General features: G+C 38.0%; 1 protein-coding gene across 1 annotated transcript in view; it reads left to right on the forward strand.

Moving 5' to 3' along the window:
* Window positions 1–19,957, forward strand: part of GPC6 (glypican 6) — a 962,025-nt gene that overhangs the window by 846,690 nt on the left and 95,378 nt on the right. Inside the window, exon 7 of the mRNA XM_008571554.1 lies at window positions 12,163–12,293. Coding sequence (XP_008569776.1) covers window positions 12,163–12,293 — 131 coding nt within the window. The remainder of the gene's footprint in view (window positions 1–12,162; window positions 12,294–19,957) is intronic.

The following is a 19,957-nucleotide window of genomic DNA, read 5'->3' on the forward strand; positions in this document are numbered from 1 at the left end:
ACAAAAGTCATCATGCCATTTCATGGGGTGATTCAGAGATGAGAAGAGATGAAGTCACCACTTCCTAAAATGATTTTTTTTTTTTCTTTTTTGAAACAATCCAGCTTTTTTATTTGGGTCTGATGACCAGTGACACAGGACATCCTGCCCTTTCTTTCATTTTCCCTTTGGTTCACATGGCACTGGGCAACAAAATAATAAAAAAAATATGTTTTTTAATAATACCAGTACACACATGAGTAGGAGAAAAGGGCTGCCATTGCTTACTGAATTGCTCACTAATCACTCTGTTTGGACTCAGTGGGGAATTCTACAACACACCTGACTTTTCATTTATTTATTTTTCATTGGATCTGGGAGAGGTTTGTGATTCATTCCATGTAGGTTGCAAGCCCTTGGACTGCAGGAACAAATGGTCTCTGGGGTGATTTGCTTTATTAACTTTTAGGGCAAAGGAGAGAGACATAGAAGGATTGCTTAGCTGTAATATGCTGGCAAAAAGTTTAGACTTTTTTAGTTCAATGACACTTTGAAATGTTTTAACTGGTCCTGTTTTTTAAGGATAGACTGGCTGATTGTAGAGAAGGGGACGGCGTGATGGAGTAGAAACACAGCTGGCTGAAAGACAGAGAACTGGGCCATGTCACAGCCCTGTCACTCATGACTGGCTAAATCACTAGACCCCTCATGTCCCTGGACTCAGTGTCCTCCAAATATTAAAGGGATTGGACTGGATACTGTCCATCTTCAGTAAGGCTTTATGAATTCATGAATGATGGTAAAATCAAACTTTCAATATTAACTTTGTTGGGAAATGAAAGAAACCCTTTTATCCATACAGATATAATAATAATCACAATATAACAATAAGCATTTGTTGTGCTATGTGCCTAGTGTTGTGTTTAGTCCCCACAGTGATGTAGGAAGAGTCCGCATAATAACAGAGAGGGACACCAAGGCTCACAAAATTTAAGTAAGTTTCCTGAGGTCACAGAGCCTGTGACTGGTGGCACCAGGGTATCAAGGCCTGGACCACACCTCAGCACCCTGCTTCTCCTCCATATAACCACTCAGGGAGACCGTAGAGACCACCCATGCTGCTAAACATTCAAACTAACTCAAATGTGATGTGCAAATTAATAGAGAGTAAGGAGCAGTGGGAGTGCTTTTATGGAGTTGTGGAGGATGATTAAGGATCATGGTGTCCGTGCTGGAAGAGCAGGGTCACTAAGGGAGACTTAAAGAGAAGCTTAATTGCAGCAAAGAAAGAATGACAAAAGTCTTAGGACAAAAATGTGTTATCTTTATCATTTATGCTTTCTCTTTCAATATTCTCTTTCAAAATGGTGAAGCACTTGGAAGTCGTTAGTAAGTAAATAAAACACTGGGTAGGCACGTTGATGCTATTCGAGCAGTTTAGGCTCCTGGTATACCAGATGTAGTGACAGAGGATGGGGTACTAGCCCAAGGACTGCTGTCTACACTAACTGAGTTGCTTTCCTTCTTGGGTTCCAGTTTTCTAAACCATAAAACCAATTGGTGGGTCCAAATTAATCTGCTAGATACCAAAATCATGCAGGAGGAACTAGGAACATAAATATAAGGAGTTCTTCCCTCAGAAAGGTCTTTAAGAGCTCATTTCTCCTTAAATTCTGTGATTCATCATCAAGACAAAGACTGATAGGTCGATGCAAATTGTTTAAACATTCCAAGCTACAAATGACATAAAAACTTATTCAGATGAAGAATCAGCAATAAAAATGTAAATAAAGAGTTATGGTTGGTAGTATACACTTTGATGTCCATCAAATTCATGATTTATATGGCCTACTCTTTCTGGCTTGTGGTGTAACTAAACATCTCATAGATATAATACAGCAGTGAGATGATGCTTACATGAATATATTATATTTTTATGAAATACAATGCATCATTCTACTAAAAAGAAACCACCGTCTGAAAATGAGCCCTGTAGATTCTAGTTTCTGCACTGTGCTAGGGCTACTAGTGAATTCTTTTCCCCCACAATTTGCATTTTCTTTTGCTATGTGGAAGCAAACTAAGCCGCTTTGTTTGAACTGGATTCAGAATTAAATGAGTTTGTATATTTGTTCTCTCCTCCTCTTCCTGGATTTGGTTTCAAAGTAAACAGTTGTTTTTATTAACTTCTCCTTTACTTGGCTTTAGTTCTTTAGTTACTGTAATTATTCTGGGTGGCCATTCCCGTCTTAGTTTTGAATCAGTTATCTGTGCTGTGTTTTAAATTGCATTTACTTGGTTCACTTCCATTTTCTATTGTTTACCTCGCTTTGTGGCATTATGATTTCTTTAGCTAAATCTGATTATGACTCCTGTCATAATCTGATCTTTTTTTTTTTTTTTTTTTTTTTTTTTTTTTTTTTTTTTTTTTTTTTTTTTTTTTAAAACAATGGATCGCAACCCTCAGTGTCGCGCCCGTACCAGACCGGGACCAGCAACGGTATTGCAACCCTCGGTGTCGCCCCCGCTCCTCGCTCAGCCAGTGAGCGGGAACCGGTCTACATGTGGGATCCGAACCCTCGGCGGGAGCGCCGCTGCGCTTCCCAAGCGGCGCACTGTAGCAGTGCACCACCGGGCCGGCCCTAATCTGATCTTTTTTAAAGACATTTTTGGTAGACCTAAACACTATACGGGGTTGGCAGAATAGGAAAAAATATGATCATCAACTTGATGTTTACTGAGTGTGGGCAAATTACAAGGACGAAACAAAAATGACATTCATCACAGAGGTTGTTTTGAAAGATAATGGCAAACTTGGAGTCCTGAAAAGCTGCAGGAACTACCTTGTTTGGTAAAGCCAAAATTATCAACATCTTTTTTTTTTTTTTTTAGGTTAACCTAGAAATAACCTCTGATAGAAACAAAACTAGCACACTTTTCAATTTCAAGCTAAAAGAACTAAAAAGTTATTTCTACCTAATAAAAAAGTACAATAAGAGTCTAAATTCCCAAAGAAACTCTTCTTCGATGTTATAACACATCAAAAGCCACCGAGGGGCCATTTATCCTGCAGGCCAGCGCTAATAAAGTTTTGTGGGCATTTGTGATGGCGCGCATGGCAGGGGAGTGGGTGGGGGGGAAGTTTTACAGAAGAAAGGAGAATAGACAGTTTTTATTAAGTTACTAGAAGAAAATATAGGAAGATTTGAAAAATTTATTCTAACAATTTATTTAACAAATGTCCGGTGAACACCTCTTATGATGTAAGTACCATTCTAGAGGTTGGGACTACAGCAGTCAACAAAACAAAGTCCCTGCCCTCTTGAAAATGATACAATAGTGGGAAAAAGAGAGACAATAACAAATATACATATAATAAGTCAGCAAGTGATAAGTGCTATGAAGTATAAAGCAATCGGGATAAAAGTGATCGGGCAGTTTGTAGCACAGTTAGAGAGAGTTTTCTGAAAAGTGGCATTTGGGTAGAGACCTGAAGAAAATATAAGAGTGAGTTAAATCTAGGGAGAGCATCTTCCAGGAACAGCTAGTGCAAACCCTCTGGGGGAGGAGAGTGCCTGGCCTGTGTTTAAGGAGGCCAGTGAGTGAAAATGCACGTGGTACTGGATTAGGTCATGGAGGTGAACATGGAATGAGGAAGGAAGGCCCATTTAAGTATGCACAAGACCCAGACTCTATAAACAAATGATCGGTAAATTTGACTGTAAAAATTTAAAAATTTCTGCATCGCAAAATCCACCATAAACAAAATCAAGACAAACAGCAACTAGAGGGAAAAATTTATAATTCACATCACAAATGGGCTGGTTTTCTTAGTTTTTTTTAAAAAAAAGAAATTTCTTTGCATCCATATGAAAAAATCAATAATCCAACAGAAAAATCAATGGGCAGAGAATTTGAAGAGACAAAAAAGTAGAAATAAATAGCTTTTAAACATATTAAAAGATGATCAACCTTAGTTATAATCAGGGAAATTCAAGTTAGAACCACACTGAGATGCCTATTTCTTACCCTTTTATATTGGCAAACGTCCAAATGTTTGATCTTAACATCTAAAAGTTTGAGACTTAGAGAACCAGACCCTGTCAGGTATTGCTAGTGGGAATATAAACAGGTATAGCCTTTATGGAGAGAACTTTGGCAATAACTATCAAAATTTTATACGTCCATATCTTTGATCCGGCAGTTTCACTTCTAAGCCTTTATCCAACAGATTTATTTGCACATGAGTTAAGTGAATGATGTGTGAGGGTATGCACTGCAGCATTATGGGTAATAGCAAGAAACCCCGGGATGTGTTGAGCAGTGAGAAATGAATTAGAAGCCAGAGGTAGAGTCTGATTATGAATCTCTTTTTAAACTTGAATCCTTGGAAGCTGTTGGTCAGATAGAATGATAACAAGGTTGTGTTTAGAAAAATTTGTCTGCTATTGGTTTCAGGATGGATCACATGTAGGGGAGAGCTCAGTGACAACTTCAATGTCATTTAAAGAGTTCTGATTGAGGGCCAGCCCGGTGGTGCACTGCTACAGTGCGCCGCTTGGGAAGCGCGGCAGCGCTCCCGCCAAGGGTTCTGATCCCACATACAGACCGGCCGCTCACTGGCTGAGCGAGGTGCGGGCGCAACACCGAGGGTTGCAATCCCATTGCCGGTCCCGGTCCAGTACGGGCGCGACACTGAGGGTTGCGATCCGTTGCCGGTCACGAAAAAAGACAAAAAGACAAAAAAAAAAAGGTTTTTTTAAAATTTTAATTTGTCAATATACAATGTAGTTGATTTTTGTGTCCCTTCACCAATTACTCCTTTTCCTCCCTCCCTTCCCACTCCATCAGCATCATATCTGATTGAGCTCTCAAGGAAGAATCCCTATTTACGGGGCAGAGGCCCCAGGGGTAGTAAGATGGGCAGGCACCAGCTTATGAAGGGCCTTTCTTATGCCAGGCTAAGAGGTTCAGACTTCTTTGCCTTTAGAGTGGGGCAGGGGCCTAATCAAACTTGCATTTTTTAAAAGACAGCTCTGCTGGCAATGTCAGAAAGGAGATTGGAAAGCAGCAAAGCCAGTCAATTTTAAAAATTCTGAAACAAAAATTTTTTTAACTCCAAAACTCTTTTACTCAGGCATCAACCTTCTGCCTGAGTAAGTCCAACTTCTCCCCTCAAGCCTGTCTGCCTTTCTGGTTATTCAGGTCCTGTGTGCCTGCTGTGACTGTGGATTCTTCAATCCCCACCAGCTGTGCTCTCTTTCCAGATCTCTCCTGAAACACATTCCTGTTCAAAATCTCAGGAGCATTTTAATTAATCGATTTAGGTGAGAGCAAAGGACATGTGTTCTCAGTGTGCCTGTCTCCATCAAGCCACAGTAGAAAGCAGAGTCCCTAATTACATTCATGCCATGGGCGTTAATCAGCCTATGTATAAACACTGAAGCCTTTTTTAAAAAAATTTTTCTTTTAATGAATAACTGGGTGCTAATGAATGAATTTACCAGGGTGCTTTGAAAATGGCTTGTTTTTTTATTCTTTTGTATACTTCTCAGTGGGGAAAATATCCTGGTTCAGCTAAAACAGTGAATGGTGCTGCAGATGTGAGTGGATGAGCATTGCTTCCAAAGAAAAGAGTGTTCTGATATGGAATTCTGATATAAAACAATAGACTAATTTGTGCTTATAGATTTCATTTTTCAAAGAGTAGATTACTGACAAATTTAGATTTAGATGGTTTAATGAGAACTTTGAAATGACACGTTATTCTCTTAATTCAAATGTCCCTCGAAAGAAGAAAATAATTTTGTTTTTATTTTCCTATGCCTCACCTTTGTCACTTTGAAAGGATTCTAAATTTCATGGAGGGCAGCACCATGAATGGCTTCTGTACTCCCCACCAATTCATAGTGACACAGTGACACTCTTTGGCACGTAACAGTTATTATATTAGGTTGAGCTTATTTTAATTGAATTTTCAAGGTTATTTCTACCCTGTAATTACTTAGAAAAAACTTAATAACATTTCATTTTAAAGAAAGACTTTCTCCTCTCGCCTCCTCTAAAACATCTTGAAAAAGATTGTTTTCCAGGTTAAACTCAGGGGCATTCAGCAAAGTTATTTCTGATGTTATGTCACCTTTTCTCAAGAAGTAAATTAAAAACATGCATGTGATCATAGGAACTCACACTAAATATTTACATCCTAGAGGAACAGGAGCATTCAGGAGTCCCCACAGTAAGAAAGTTTCAATACAGTGCCACCCAGAGATAAAAGATAATGTCCAGCTCCCTGTGTCAGAGCCTTCACTCCTCATAAAGTTAATGCTTGGAGAAAAACCAGAATGGTTTCCTTCTTCCAAACCTGTTCCATATCTCTCTCATGCTCACATCCCAGGGGAAACATATTTCCTAATCCGGGGCTAGCTAGTGCGCATTTATGTACCTTAATGCTCTGCAGACTTAGAGCAAGTCTTTCTGTATGTTCCCTTCAGGGCAACGTTATATTTTTTTCTTGACCATACCAGTGTTTATAAACAGGGGGGTACCTCATAAATGCTAAATTTGCTAAATATTAATTGTCGAATTCTGAATATCTGGGTCCTGTCAAACAAAAAGGGAGAATATTGAGTACTTTGTAAATATTGTCATTTGGCTGCTCTAGATTTTTTATTGCCACAAAATAAATTATCCCAAATTTAGCAGCTTAAAATAGCCATGTTGTTGTAAACCAGAGTACCATGGACCAGGAATTCAGACAAGGCTCAGCTGGTTGCTTCTTCTGCTCTACGTGGTGTTGGCTGGGGTCATTAGAAATCTGGATCCTGCTGGGACTGTCACCTGAAGTTCCTACAAATGGCCTCTCCAACACAGTGATCTCTGAGTACAGTCTTGAAAAGGACGGAAAGTGGAAACTATGGTTTCTCAAATACCAGCTCTTGGAACTGTCAGTGTCACTTCCACTGTATGCTATTCGTCACAGCAGTCCCTGAGCTTACCCTGATTCAGGCAGTGGAGACATAAACCCCACCTCCCAAGGGAAGCATGTCAGAGACTAGGCAGTCATCTTTAATTAGCAAGTGGGCACGCCATGAGAAAACAATGCAGTTTCATATCTCTCAGTAATAAATTCATCCATCAAAAGATAGCTATTATCAAAACATTAACATACAAAAGAGCACCAGCTACATGAGGGTACTTCAGAAAGTTCTGGAAACATGGAAATAAAAGAGAATATGAATCCTTCTATGAACTTTAGAAGTACCTTCATATATCTTAAAATCATCCATGTGCCTTACACACCCTTCTATTTACATCAATTGCGGTCAATACTTCCACCAAAATATCTTTCAAATTGGTTTTCTCCTTTTCCACTTAGATTGCCTGGAGGGTGGTGACTCATAAAAGCTAAACTTTGTGAAAGCGAACTCTGCAACAGGCATTGTGCTTATAACATTACAAGTACTGCCTCACGTCATTGCTTATACCACAACTATGATGTACTTATATGGAAACCCAGCCCTCATTCCTAAGCAGAAAGTCTGTGCTCACACGAGCAGAATGCCTTGGCCCAGAGGTGCAGCTTTGCCTACAGCCCAGCTTCTTGCCTTGGGGTGGGCACCGCTGGGGAAGCTGCTACCCACTCTCCCCATGCTAACAGAGTCAGTGTCTCTCTGTGTGCATCAGTACCTCATGCTGAGATATCAGTTATTCCTAATCCATCTAAATTGTATTCCCCATTTAGAAACAAAAATGACATATACTCCCTGAACAAAGCAACAGACACGTTTAAAGAGAAGCAAATTTGGGTGACACTAGAGATATTTGCAGAAAGAATCAGCTGATCATTAGCTGACATACTATAACCATCCTGGTTTAATTGGCAAGACATAACAGCTCCAAGAGCAGAGTTAAAAAATAATGTTCCAAATATTTCAAAACGTAAATGGCACAGAGATAATTAAGAAAGCACACGACGGCAGCCTCTGGAGTAATTTATGGCCATGTTGTGACTTAATTGGTTTCAGAGAAACTTACCAATCACTGCCTGGATGTCACAATATTTGGCGTTTTCTTCACTTTCGGAGACATGAGAGAAGTTGAGGTGTCCTAAGGGATGGCTTCCCTCAGCCTCAAGGTAGAAGGAAGATTATCCTTAAACCCAGGAAGTTTGACTGGAGACAGGTTTGCCCAGCAGGTGGGAAGCAAACCAGTTATGCAGGGATGCCCTTGGCTGCTGCTCTATGGACCACACAGCCCCTGTCCCCATCTGGGGCCTGGAGCTTGAGCCAAGGAAGAGCTGCCGTTGTTGGCTCAGAGGCCCTTTCCAAGTACCAGGGCTGGGCAGCTGTGACCTTCCATTGCTACTTGTGCAGGCAGGTGCTGTAAGTGTGACCCTTTGCAGTGGAAATGCAAAATACTGGAGGAGTTCCCTGAAAAGCTGCTTTTCCTTTCATGCCATGCGCATTTAGAACAAAAGGGGGAATGGGAGTGGGGATGATATATTGAGTGGATACATGTATTTTTGTTTTAAAATTTTTTTTACTTGTGGACATCTATATAGGAGTTATTTGTCTAGGTTTATCTAGCTTTCTATCAATGAACTTATTCTCACAAACAACTTTGTGGTAGGAAAAATAAAAACCCCAAAAAGCACTATTTACGTCTCTCCATCAGCCTTCCTCCCATTCTTATCAAAAACCTATGTATAACCATAATCAGTGCATACATGTTATTTTATCTAGGCCCTTCACACACAATTTTATCTGAGTTTTTCCAGGAATTTGAATAATTTGTGAATTTTTTGGTAAAAGGAACATAATGTTTATTTGTGTACGTTCATACTATTTAGTGACTTATCGACAGATATTTTGATTATATTTTGATTAATAAGGACTTCTGAAATTAATCAGCAGAACAACCTGTTATTATTGTAAAATCACATAACATGAAATCTATTCTCAACAAATCTTTAAGTATACAGTATTGTTAACTATGTGCACATTACTTCTCTTAATGATGATCCTGAGGTTTTGAGCTGTTGAGTGTCCAAAGGAGAATCTAATTTTATTTAGTAAAGTATTTTTATTTATATTGTGTTTTTAAAAAAAAAAATTAATAATAGCCTAACCCAGATAACAAATGGCTTAAAGTAGCATATTCTGACTGGTAACCTAAACTAAAAGAAAAATAAATAGATACACACTGACACCAAAAGTTTATTATTTTAAATTAGTGTGTATAACACAGCACATCAATTGAGATAAAAAATGAAACACAGGGACAAGCAGTTGGGGTAAGTGTGAGCATTTGGTCTGTGTGTGATAGTGCTGGGTCAATAGAATCACCTTCTTCCAAGGCCAGGGATGCAACTGTTTGGGAGAGGATTTCCCTGAACAATTTTACCATGGTTGGAGGAGATGAGTTTGCAGGCCCAGGAACTTGAAGGCTAGTGCCATGGTCAGGGAAGAGCATGGATCAAGAAGACTGAAATCACCAGAGAGAACCTTCCCATCTTATCATACAAACCAAACAGCTTCTTGCCTGCCTGTAGGAGGGAAGGTCTGCTAAAGAAGAGTGTTTTAATTTAAATAGGAAGTAAGAGAGCCTTCCCAGAGATGTTTTTGGCCTCATAGTTTCAAACTGTGACTCTCCATTTAGTTCTTATGATCCAATCCAAAAATGTATCCTTTTTGCCCAGGCCACAACTGCTTTCAGATTTTCAGTAGAGCCAACATTATTATTGTATTAACTCAACCTACTCCTGTTGGATACATATGTTGTGATAGACCCGTACTCGTTGTATAATGATTATGCAAATATGTACATAAAACACATAATTAAGTATCCATAGTTATCAGGTCCTTTAACTGCATTTGTTGGATAACTCCATGGTGCTAATTCTTTTTCCTGTACAAGGATTTCTTGATTCTTTTAGCAGAATACATCTTTCTTGAGAAACTTACTCATTCTTCATAATTAATCTTCATCAGAAAGCCTGACATCAAGCCTTAGGATAAAGGAGATTATTTTTGATAAACACACAAAATAGACATAGAGACACAAGAGAAGCATTCTTCAAAACCTTAAAGGAGAAAACATCTTTAATATTAAAATACTGCACTAGGTGCATCCTGTGTCCACACTGCTGGATAATTAGGTCTTTAAGATCTGGAGAAATAGCTACATTCATTATAAGATCCTGCCGTGACATACAAAGATAGGTCTGTATTATCTAAGGATAAAAACAAGAAATGTCTTATTAGGGCGTCTTTATGAGCCCTTGTTTATATATATGTTTTTCACTTCACCTGCATTTATGAGATTAATATGGGACAAGCTACTGGGGTGGGGGTAGGATATTGGGACCTCCCCGATGCTCCTAGTTCTGCCCTGGAAGTATTGACTCTGGCTCATTCCACAGGGAGTACAGTAAAGACTCAGTTATGTGGTTTGACTGAAAATACCAGTTGATAGTTGTAAAATCTGATGCTGTTTACGAAGGCTGGCACTCTTTAAAAATATGAGTGTTTGCTTCCTAGACAGTTCTACTTCTTTCACATAAAAAAATCATCTATCTTAAAAGGTTTCTCATTAGCCTAATTCATAGCTTCTTATAACACTCAAAATTTTTGATGTTGGACTTTGGTTGGACACAGATGCTATATAATATAAATAAAATTTGTTTTCCTCACACTAATACCCTAAAACAGCTAACTATAAACAGTGTTTTACATTAATAATATATTACATTTAGAAAGCAGACTATATGATATATGTACATTATATTTCCATTGCATGCTTAAAATATTCATGCACAGAAGAAAAAAAAAATTTAGGGCATATACCGAACTGTGTACAGTGTTATTCTGAGAAGCAGGATTGTGGGTGTATTTCTCTTTTTTTGTTTTCTTTTTTTTTGTATTTTGTAATCATTTGATAATAAACATGTATTATTTTGAAAATAAGAAAAGTGTTTTGGCTCCAAAAACTTTAACTTTTAAAAAGTTTGAGATATATTGAGTTTGTAGTAAAAATCTAGGCTATGTGGTCTAATATGGTAGATGCTGGCCTCAAGTGGTTATTTTAAAATATATTTAAATTAATTAAAAGTGAGTTAATTAATATTCAATTCTTCAGTCATGCTAGATATATTTCAAATTTCAGTAGCCACTTTTCATCATCATCGACAGTTCTATTTGATAGCCCTGGTGAAGAGTGGATTACCAAACTATGTCCTGGATCCAGGAACTGAAAGTGGGCCAGTTTTCAGTGGCATAGGATTGGACATGTGACCCTCACCATAGACACTGGGAGACTCCTTGCCACTGGTCTCTTTTATACAACTCACTGATCTGTGACCAAATAAGATCAGAGATTTTTTTTTCATAACCATTCATCTAATTAGTAATTGAACAAGGACTAACTTTTAATCCATAGCTTTTGCTGCCATATCACTATCACTGTCTTCCCCAGAAAACTAAATCTTCTCAAGTAATACTTGGTTCAATTCGGTTCAACATAATTTCATAGGCGTTTTTTGAGAGCTTACAATGTGATGGGTACTTGCATATATGACCACAAAACCAAGTAAGAGAATTTCTCCTCCACCAAGGCGTCTCAAAATGCAAAAACAGAAGGGCATGCCAGGTAGAGTGACACCGTAAAATAGGGACAGGTCTACTCTGCTTGGAAAATCCAGAAATGCTTCACAAAGGTAGACAGGTATGAGTTCGGTCTTGAGATTCATGCATCCAAATTCACAAATCAGCATTTCTTTAATACTCTCAATTTTCCCCAGGCTCCAGAAGAAGAGAGTTCAGACCCTATTTTCTAAATGCAGTTGACTTGTGACCTAATATAGTTTTTACTTCATGTGGAATAGTTAGAAATGTTCGATGCTCTGCATTTGGTGTAGTTTTTTGGGGTTTTTTTCTGTTTTTTTTTTTTTTAATTTTTAGGCCTGGTTCTATATGTGTGAAATAATTTTAAATCTTCAAATGAAACAGAATAAAATATGATATTAACATTTAGTCATCCATTTCATTTTTGGACTACATGAAAACAAATAAAAATTTTAATGAAGAGTTATTTTTCAGCCAGTTGTTTTGAAAATGTTTAAACACAGGTCAAGAGCCTAGAACTCCCAGTTCTCAAGTAAATCATGTTCCTGTATTTTAACAGATGCAATGCTCTTGGTGGCAGAGAGACTGGAAGGGCCATTCAACATTGAATCGGTCATGGACCCCATAGATGTCAAGATTTCTGAAGCCATTATGAACATGCAAGAAAACAGCATGCAGGTGTCTGCAAAGGTATTTGCGTTAGTAATGTATCTACCTACACATGTACATACTACAGGTGCAATAACCTAAAAATGAAGTAACTAGATATGTTGGTCGGGATTATAAATTCTAATAATTCTAATACTCTGTCGGTGAGCTTTTCCTATTGAGCCACAAATTTGCTACTTCATTAAAAATGTCTAACAAAATGGCATTGAGAAGGGAAGCAATTTTTTAGCTCACAGCTACTCAATCATGAAGAAATTATGGGCTGCCAAAAAGTTTCAGAGAGCCCCAAGTATGTTGACTAATCCTTCCCATTCATGAGCAATCGGGGGGAATTTACTTTTTAATGTTTGAAATTTCTGCACACCCGCGCCCTGTTCTCTCTTTCTAGTACCGTCTAATTACATCTTCAGCTGTTCAGATCAGGGACATGCTCTATATGTTCAGTTGTTAATAATTAAACATCCTATCTGACTTTCTTTTAAAGCTATGGTGTAACCTTCATTAATGAATCTTCAGGGGGAAATGCTCCTTTGTATGAAGTCAAGCACACATTAAAAGGAAAAAAAGCAGCACACTTTTATAAATCATATGAGACAGAACTCCTGGGTTTGCAGCTGCAGAACACAAATACCAGGTGCACACTTTCTATTTGTCTCCACCCAGTTGAAATATACAGGACCTGCCTTAAGCAAATGTGAATGGTTTACAGTGGGTCTCCAGCCCCTTCCTTTATCACCTTTTTCCTCCCACATTGATGACTGCACAATGCCCTTCTGTTCTCTCTACCAGTCTCCCTGTCATGAAACACTAACCAAAGCTATATCAGTCTCTTCAACCTGGTGACTGAGTGATTGCATTTTAATTGAAAGTCATTTGCACTAAATATGTCAGGCAGAGAGTTGCATCATTAGCTTTCTTCAAATTTTAAAATCCTTTGTAAAATCACTTGTCAAATATAATCAAGGGGGAAGGGACGGGTGGTGGGGAGACACTGCAGAGCAGAGAGGCATGGAATCCTACTAGGTCTCCTTGGCTAAGCATGGATCAAACTAGATTTGGGCTTTTCAGGGTGAACTGGTAGGAAGTAGAGTAGGAAAAAATCTGGCCTGAGTCCCTTTCTCTCTCTGGGAGATAGATGAGCTGATAGGTTCATAGGCCTATTTCTGGGTTTTAATGAGCTTGGGGTAGCTTGTGTAAAGAAGGATACTCCAAATGACCATCCCTCGCTGGAGAAATAGCATGTTTGGGGTGTCTATGAAAGGCCATTGTCTTTCTTTCCTGTGAAAAAAATAGCAGCCATCTATTCTTCTCCAATCTATTGCCTAGAATCCAATTAATGTTGTTTTGAGAGGTCAAATATCCCAGCAGCACGTGAGTAACCAGGCGCTAAGGTTACTGGTGTTCACGATGGTTCTAGAGATAGGGCACGAAAAGCACGTGGACAAAGTATCTGCAGTTTGAGACCATCATGAGCCTCTTAGAAGCAGGTGTCTGTTTCCACTGGTGTGTGCACATACATGATCAAGTCAAGTATTCTTTTCCTGTCTTTTCATCCATTCATTCAGCAAATACCTGTTAAGAATCCAGGTGGCAGACACAGTTCCGTGTACTGAGAATACAGTGTGAGCAAGGCATAGTTCCTATCCTCACCAAACTCACTTTCTAGTAGGAGAGACAGACACTGAACAGATAAACAATTATATAATAAACACAGTATAATGTCAGACAATTATAGGTAATGTGAAGAAGCTCCTCCTCCCCCAATGCCTGGACATGATTTAATGATATTTTTTATGATTTTTTTTTTTTCAAAGAACCTTGGTTCTTGTAAAAGCAACAGCTTCATAATTGATCTTCTGGCTTCCACTCTTGGTGTTTTATATTTTGGTAGCTGGCTGGTACAAGAATCGAACCCTGGACTTTGGTGTTATCAGTACCACATTCTAACCAAATGAACTAACCGGCCAGCCCCTGGCTTCTACTCTTGAACCCCCTATGTCCTTCATCCAGAAGCCAAAGAAATCTGTCCTTTGCCCAGAAGCCAAAGTATTTCTAAAATGTAAATAAGTCATGTTTCCCCTTCTTTTCCTCTCAGTGGCTGCTTTGGCACTTAGAATGGAGTCTAGGCTCATGCAAGGTCTTGCATTTTCTGGCTTCTGCTTTCTGCCACTTGCTCATGGTTTTTCTCTCAGTTCCTTGAGGAGACATACAGCTTCCACAGTCTGTAATGCTTTTCCTTCCTCTCCCCTTTCAGTAGGTCCCTCTTGTGACTCCCTGCCACACATCTATTACAGGTTGGAAATATATATTGATTTGTTTGGTACTTGCTCTCTGCCAGTCTTCTCCTGACCTCACTAGTCTGAAACTTTGTGAGGGTCTAGAATCACAGCTGTGTACCTAGAACCTAGCACATACTTGGCACATAGAAACTGTAGGCAGATATTTGTTGAATGAATAATAATATTTTAAAAAAGGAAATGCACTCGTGAGTGAGCTCTAAACAAATTTTACAAATCGACCCATTTCAAAGAGTGAATTAACTAAATTATTCTCTTTATAATCTAGTCACTTTTTAATGAGCAAATAAAAATTGAATATATTATGATATATAACATGATGTTTTAAAATATGTACACATGAAAGAACGGCTAAATCAAGCTAATTAACATATGCATTCCACCTCACATTTCATTTTTTTTGTAGTGAGAACACTTAAAATCTACTCTCTTAGCAATTTTCAAGCATCCAATACATGGTTATTAACTATAGTTGAAGTCAGATATTCTACTAAAAATTTCTCCAGATAGACTCTTATTACCAGAATGTGGATGAGACATTTTTGTGGAGTCTGTCCAACTACATTGTAATAGTATTGCTGTTAATAAAGAATGTACTTAAATATGACACATTTTAAGAAATGCCGAAATCAGGAGTAGGTATAATATAGGGCATGTAAGAGTACACTCACATGAGGGGGTACAGTAAAAAGGGTCACAAAACGATAATTCAAAAAATGTCCAGTGAGCTGGAAACAAAAAAGTGTGGCTGGTAGGCTTGACACAGAGAAAACGGGAGGGAGGGATGAAGGAAGAGGAGAAAGAGAAGGGAGCAGCCAGCTCTTCAGGAAACAGGGACAGGCAACCAGGAGTCTGATGTGGAAGATGGTGTTGAGGAAAGACCAAAGGCAGCTTTTAATATTGTGGAGAGGTAAAGGTGGTTGGAATTTGGATAAATTTGGGGGTCTGGGGCAGCAATTGGCCAGTACAGGGATCTGAACCCTTGACCTTGGTGTTATAACAGGAATTTGGATACATTTAGCCAGAAACATCAACAGGATTTGCTGGTGAAACAGGTATGTTCTGAGAAGAGGCTTTATTTCATTAAGGGAATGGAATTTTCTTTTAAATTTAGAAATACATAGCTTCATTTTTCATATAAGCCACATCCATGAAATTACACATGAACTAGAGTCTAAAATCTATATTCTAGTTAAGAACTGGATAGTTGAATTTAACTTTTTCCAAAATAATCCTCAGTCACTGTTGATAAACAGTCTCATCAAATTTGAAGTTCTGGACTTCCAGACTTAGGCTGGAGTATTTGCATAACCCGAAATACTGACTTCTGACGGATGAGCTTCCGGTGAGGCCAGAAGCTATTTCCTAATTGGGGACCAGACATCCTTGAGAGTTGTAAAGCTTATAAATTAAAATGACTTTTAACTTCAGGATATGATTGGCAACTTCTCCTTTGAAAATCATTTATTTTATTAAAGCAGTTACTGGTAGAAGTCATTCCCAGAGCCTCCTTCAGAAAAGCAACAATATTTATGATTGCCAACTCATATTTGTTGAGTACTTACTGCCACGGTCTGTACTTAGTGCTTTACATGGTCTATAATATATAATATTTATAACAATCCTTGTGATGAGACAGATTTTCCCCCTTATTTTGCAGATAAAGAAACTAAGACTTAGAAAAGTTAAGTAACTTACCAAGGTCTTACAGAGCAAAGGCTGAGAGTGTCTGATTCCAAAGCCTGTCTTGCTAATCATTAAATGATGCTGGTACCAACAGAGGGCAGGGTTCAGTAAATATTTGCTGAATAAATCAAGCATTAAAAGAAAGTTCAATAGCCTTCAGAAAAATCTGCATGAGAAGTTAAGAAAACAGATGTAGCAAAACCAGTGGGACTCAAGCTGTTTTTCTGTCTGAGTCCCTTTACAACTACACCTAGTACTTCCCAACATGATAAACTCTAATTAAATATTTCTCTTATCCAGACTAATTGTTTACTGCTTCCAACCTTTCCTAGAGTTTTAATAGTAAAAAATTAAAATTCTTTTTTCTCCCTTCCACGTCAGAAGGCAAAAAATGAACCCACCACAGTTTCAGATATAAAATCCCTTTCCCTGAATGTTCTCATCATATCTAGAGGAAGTGACAGCTAATCTTTTTGTACCTAATCATTGAGATCATGAATTAGTGGAACCAATGAAAGGATCTATTTTCACCATGGATGTTCATGCTCTAGTCTTTTGTTTTTATAGATGTTGTCAGATCCTTCCCCTCTCCTATTTAGCCCACAGGATAGCTGTTGGGGCTGAGACACATTGAGATTTCTTTCAAAAAATACTTTGGCTATACCAAGTTGTATAAAAAGTTATAGTATTTTGGTAATAACATTATGAAATTCACTTCTCACTCTAGATTTTTAGACCCTTTGTACAATATTATATATACATATACCTTTTTAAAGACTGGGGGAAATAGTTTATCAAAATTTTTCTTGGTTCCCTTTTGGGCAAAGAATCGTCTAGTAATAATGACAGTCGCTATGGTTGCCACTGGTTGAACTCCTACTATCTCCATTCAACAAATACCGTGCCACGTACCAGGTATGAGGAAGACAGTGAGGATAAAACTGTCCTTGCTCTCAAGTCAGTCTCTTTCTAGATGCCCTTTATATTTATTTGAAACCCTCACTGCACTCTTGTAAAGCATTCATTTTCTTGTTTCATAGGTACAGAATGTTAAATTTAGAGAGATTAGGTAGTTAGCTTGAGGTCGTACAAATAACAAGTGGCAGAGCTGGGAGGGGGGCCTGGATTTGTCTGATCCAAAGAAAAACAAATTCCCAGCATGCTACACTGTTTTCTCAGTAAATATCTTACCACCAGGACCAGCTATCCTTCAGCACTGGAAGAACCAGCCATCTAAAGGAGGGCTACTGACCGCAACGTACTACAGGGAACCTACTGATGACAGACATAAGTTGTTAGCTCTTCAAGCCCCAGCCAAGCTGATTGCATTCACCCGCTTCACAATCTTTATCAAAGCAGGGAAGAGCCCTCATTTTCCCACCACCTCTGTTATCCACCCAAATCAAAGCAGTTCAGTACTTTACAAGTTTGTGGAAATTCCCCAAGAGAAGAGAGAGAAAAACTCACTGAATCTCTGCCTTTAAATTTAGATGTGTTGATAATCTCCTTCCTATCATATCAGGGAAGATGAAACTGATCTCACTAGATATCATTTAACGATATTAGGAATAATTTCAAACCTAATCCAGGAAAAGATTGGTTTGTCAGATGTAATCTAAATTAGGAAGGAAGACTTATTAAATTCTAGTTGAAATCATCCATTCGATTAATACTTATTACGATGAGGATAGAACCCATTACAGAAGAGCAGGACAGCCTCCAGGTACTTAATTTTCTTCAGACAATTCTTCCTGAATCTACAGCTCAAATGGAGATAAAAAAAAAAAAAAAAGGGAAAAGAACAGAAGAGGGAATGTAATAATTTTCTCTCTAGCTATTGAATCTTAGTTTCCTCATCTATAAAATGAGAGGTTGATCTAAATGTCCCCCTTCCAGCTCTAACATTTTACAGTTTTGCAAATATTATCTCTTCACTAATTATACAAGTTTCTTTTTCCAGCATCCAAATCTATCCCACCCCCCACCCCCAGATCTTTTTCCTTGCAAAACATTTAGGGATAAATAATATCTTGGGAATTCAGATGGAGACTTTTTATCTTCTTTCAGATATAGTGAGATTGTTTAAAATTTAGTTCAAATAAATATATTTTTATCCCAGTAAAAGTTATCTCTCCTTTCTTTGAGGTCTGCAATTATGCATGCCCTTCTAAAGCTGGTGAGCATATTATTTCTTGTGTTATGGTTATTTTTGTATTTACTTTCTCCTGTCCAGGATTATTAGTTATTTGAGGACAAGAGTTATATTTTACTCATTGTTACATTCTACAGAAAGTCTTCCTAACACATCTTTTTACGTAATGGAAGAAATGGTACATATGGTACATTTTGTTGAATTCAGAGCATGAAAATATAATGCCAGAGAGACCTTAACAATAAGGAAAAGAAAATACCTTAAAACATACTTGAAGTTGGTCTAGTATTTTTTGGAATAGCACAGCAGTCACTAGGTCAGATTTTGACATCAGACAGACCTGGGGTCTGGTTGTTATGAATTGTGTAATTTGGGGCAAATTATTTATCTTTCCAAATTCAACTAACTCATTAAAAATGAGGACTGTAACAGTACCTATGTATAGGGTTGTTTGAGGGTGCAATGATATAGTCCATGTAAAATGCTTAGCATATAACACATCCAATTAAAAACCCCTTGTAAAGGCTGAGTGTTTTAATTGTTATTATTGAAAATATCTGTGATACTTAGATTCTGTGGTCTTGCCTCAACCCTGATAGTCTGTGGGCTTAGTTTTAGCACATAAGTTCAGAAAAGCAGACTTGATATCCACACCCCTGCATTTAGACCCACTCATGTATGGTGTCATTTTCAACGTCAGGGAATCACCTAGAAAGAGAGATGTATCTCTGAATAAGTATCTAACAACCAGGCTTTAGAAGAAGGCAGGCCCAGGTGAAAAGCAGAGTTGCTCGAGACTGTGTCTGCAGCCTGCCTCTAGTCTGCCTGTTGGCCACACCAACACCATCATAGCAAAGAGTTCTAGAGGGATTTATGTGGCCTCTGCCCAATGTCACATTATTCTTACATCAAAGGAAAAATTGGCCTGCCCCATTGACAGGCAGTTCAGTCCCTTCTGCCTGATCTCTGACAAAAAAGCAAATGGCCGTGCTATTCATAAAGCTTTAAGTTCTATTTCTACTTCTTCTTGACTTTTGTTTTTAAAGGAAAAGAGCACGTTCTCAATGATTCCCAGATTCACAATATTTCCTCTGGTTTATTCAGATTCAAAGTTTATATACAATCCATCAGTTCTTACTTATTATGGTTCCACTAAGAAACAGTGACCTTGTAACATCTTTTATTATTTGATTTCTTCATTGCTGTACAGAAAATTAGAGTTTGTTCTATTCCTGTTTATAACATTACTGGAGAACAGGGCCAGGTTTTTCAGATGCTAGATACATGTGGGGAAAAAGATACCTTTTTCATAAAGTAAAATGAAGGTTTGAGAAAAATGCTTACGATGCACATATACAAAATATATCCAAAGCAAACTAGTCTGAACTTTCCTTCCATGTAAAAGGGATAAAATTCTTTTCTCCTATTGATGATAAAGGAAAACTCCTTATTATCTCTAACCTTTGGAGATTTATCTTAAGATTTTCTTTCACTTCAATTTCAGGGCAGAAGATGAGAAGATGACATTTAATATAGACTACTCAAGAACA

The sequence above is a fragment of the Galeopterus variegatus genome, unplaced genomic scaffold (assembly GCF_000696425.1).
Source record: "Galeopterus variegatus unplaced genomic scaffold, G_variegatus-3.0.2 Scaffold42, whole genome shotgun sequence".
In the NCBI taxonomy this organism is placed as follows: Eukaryota; Metazoa; Chordata; class Mammalia; order Dermoptera; family Cynocephalidae; genus Galeopterus; species Galeopterus variegatus.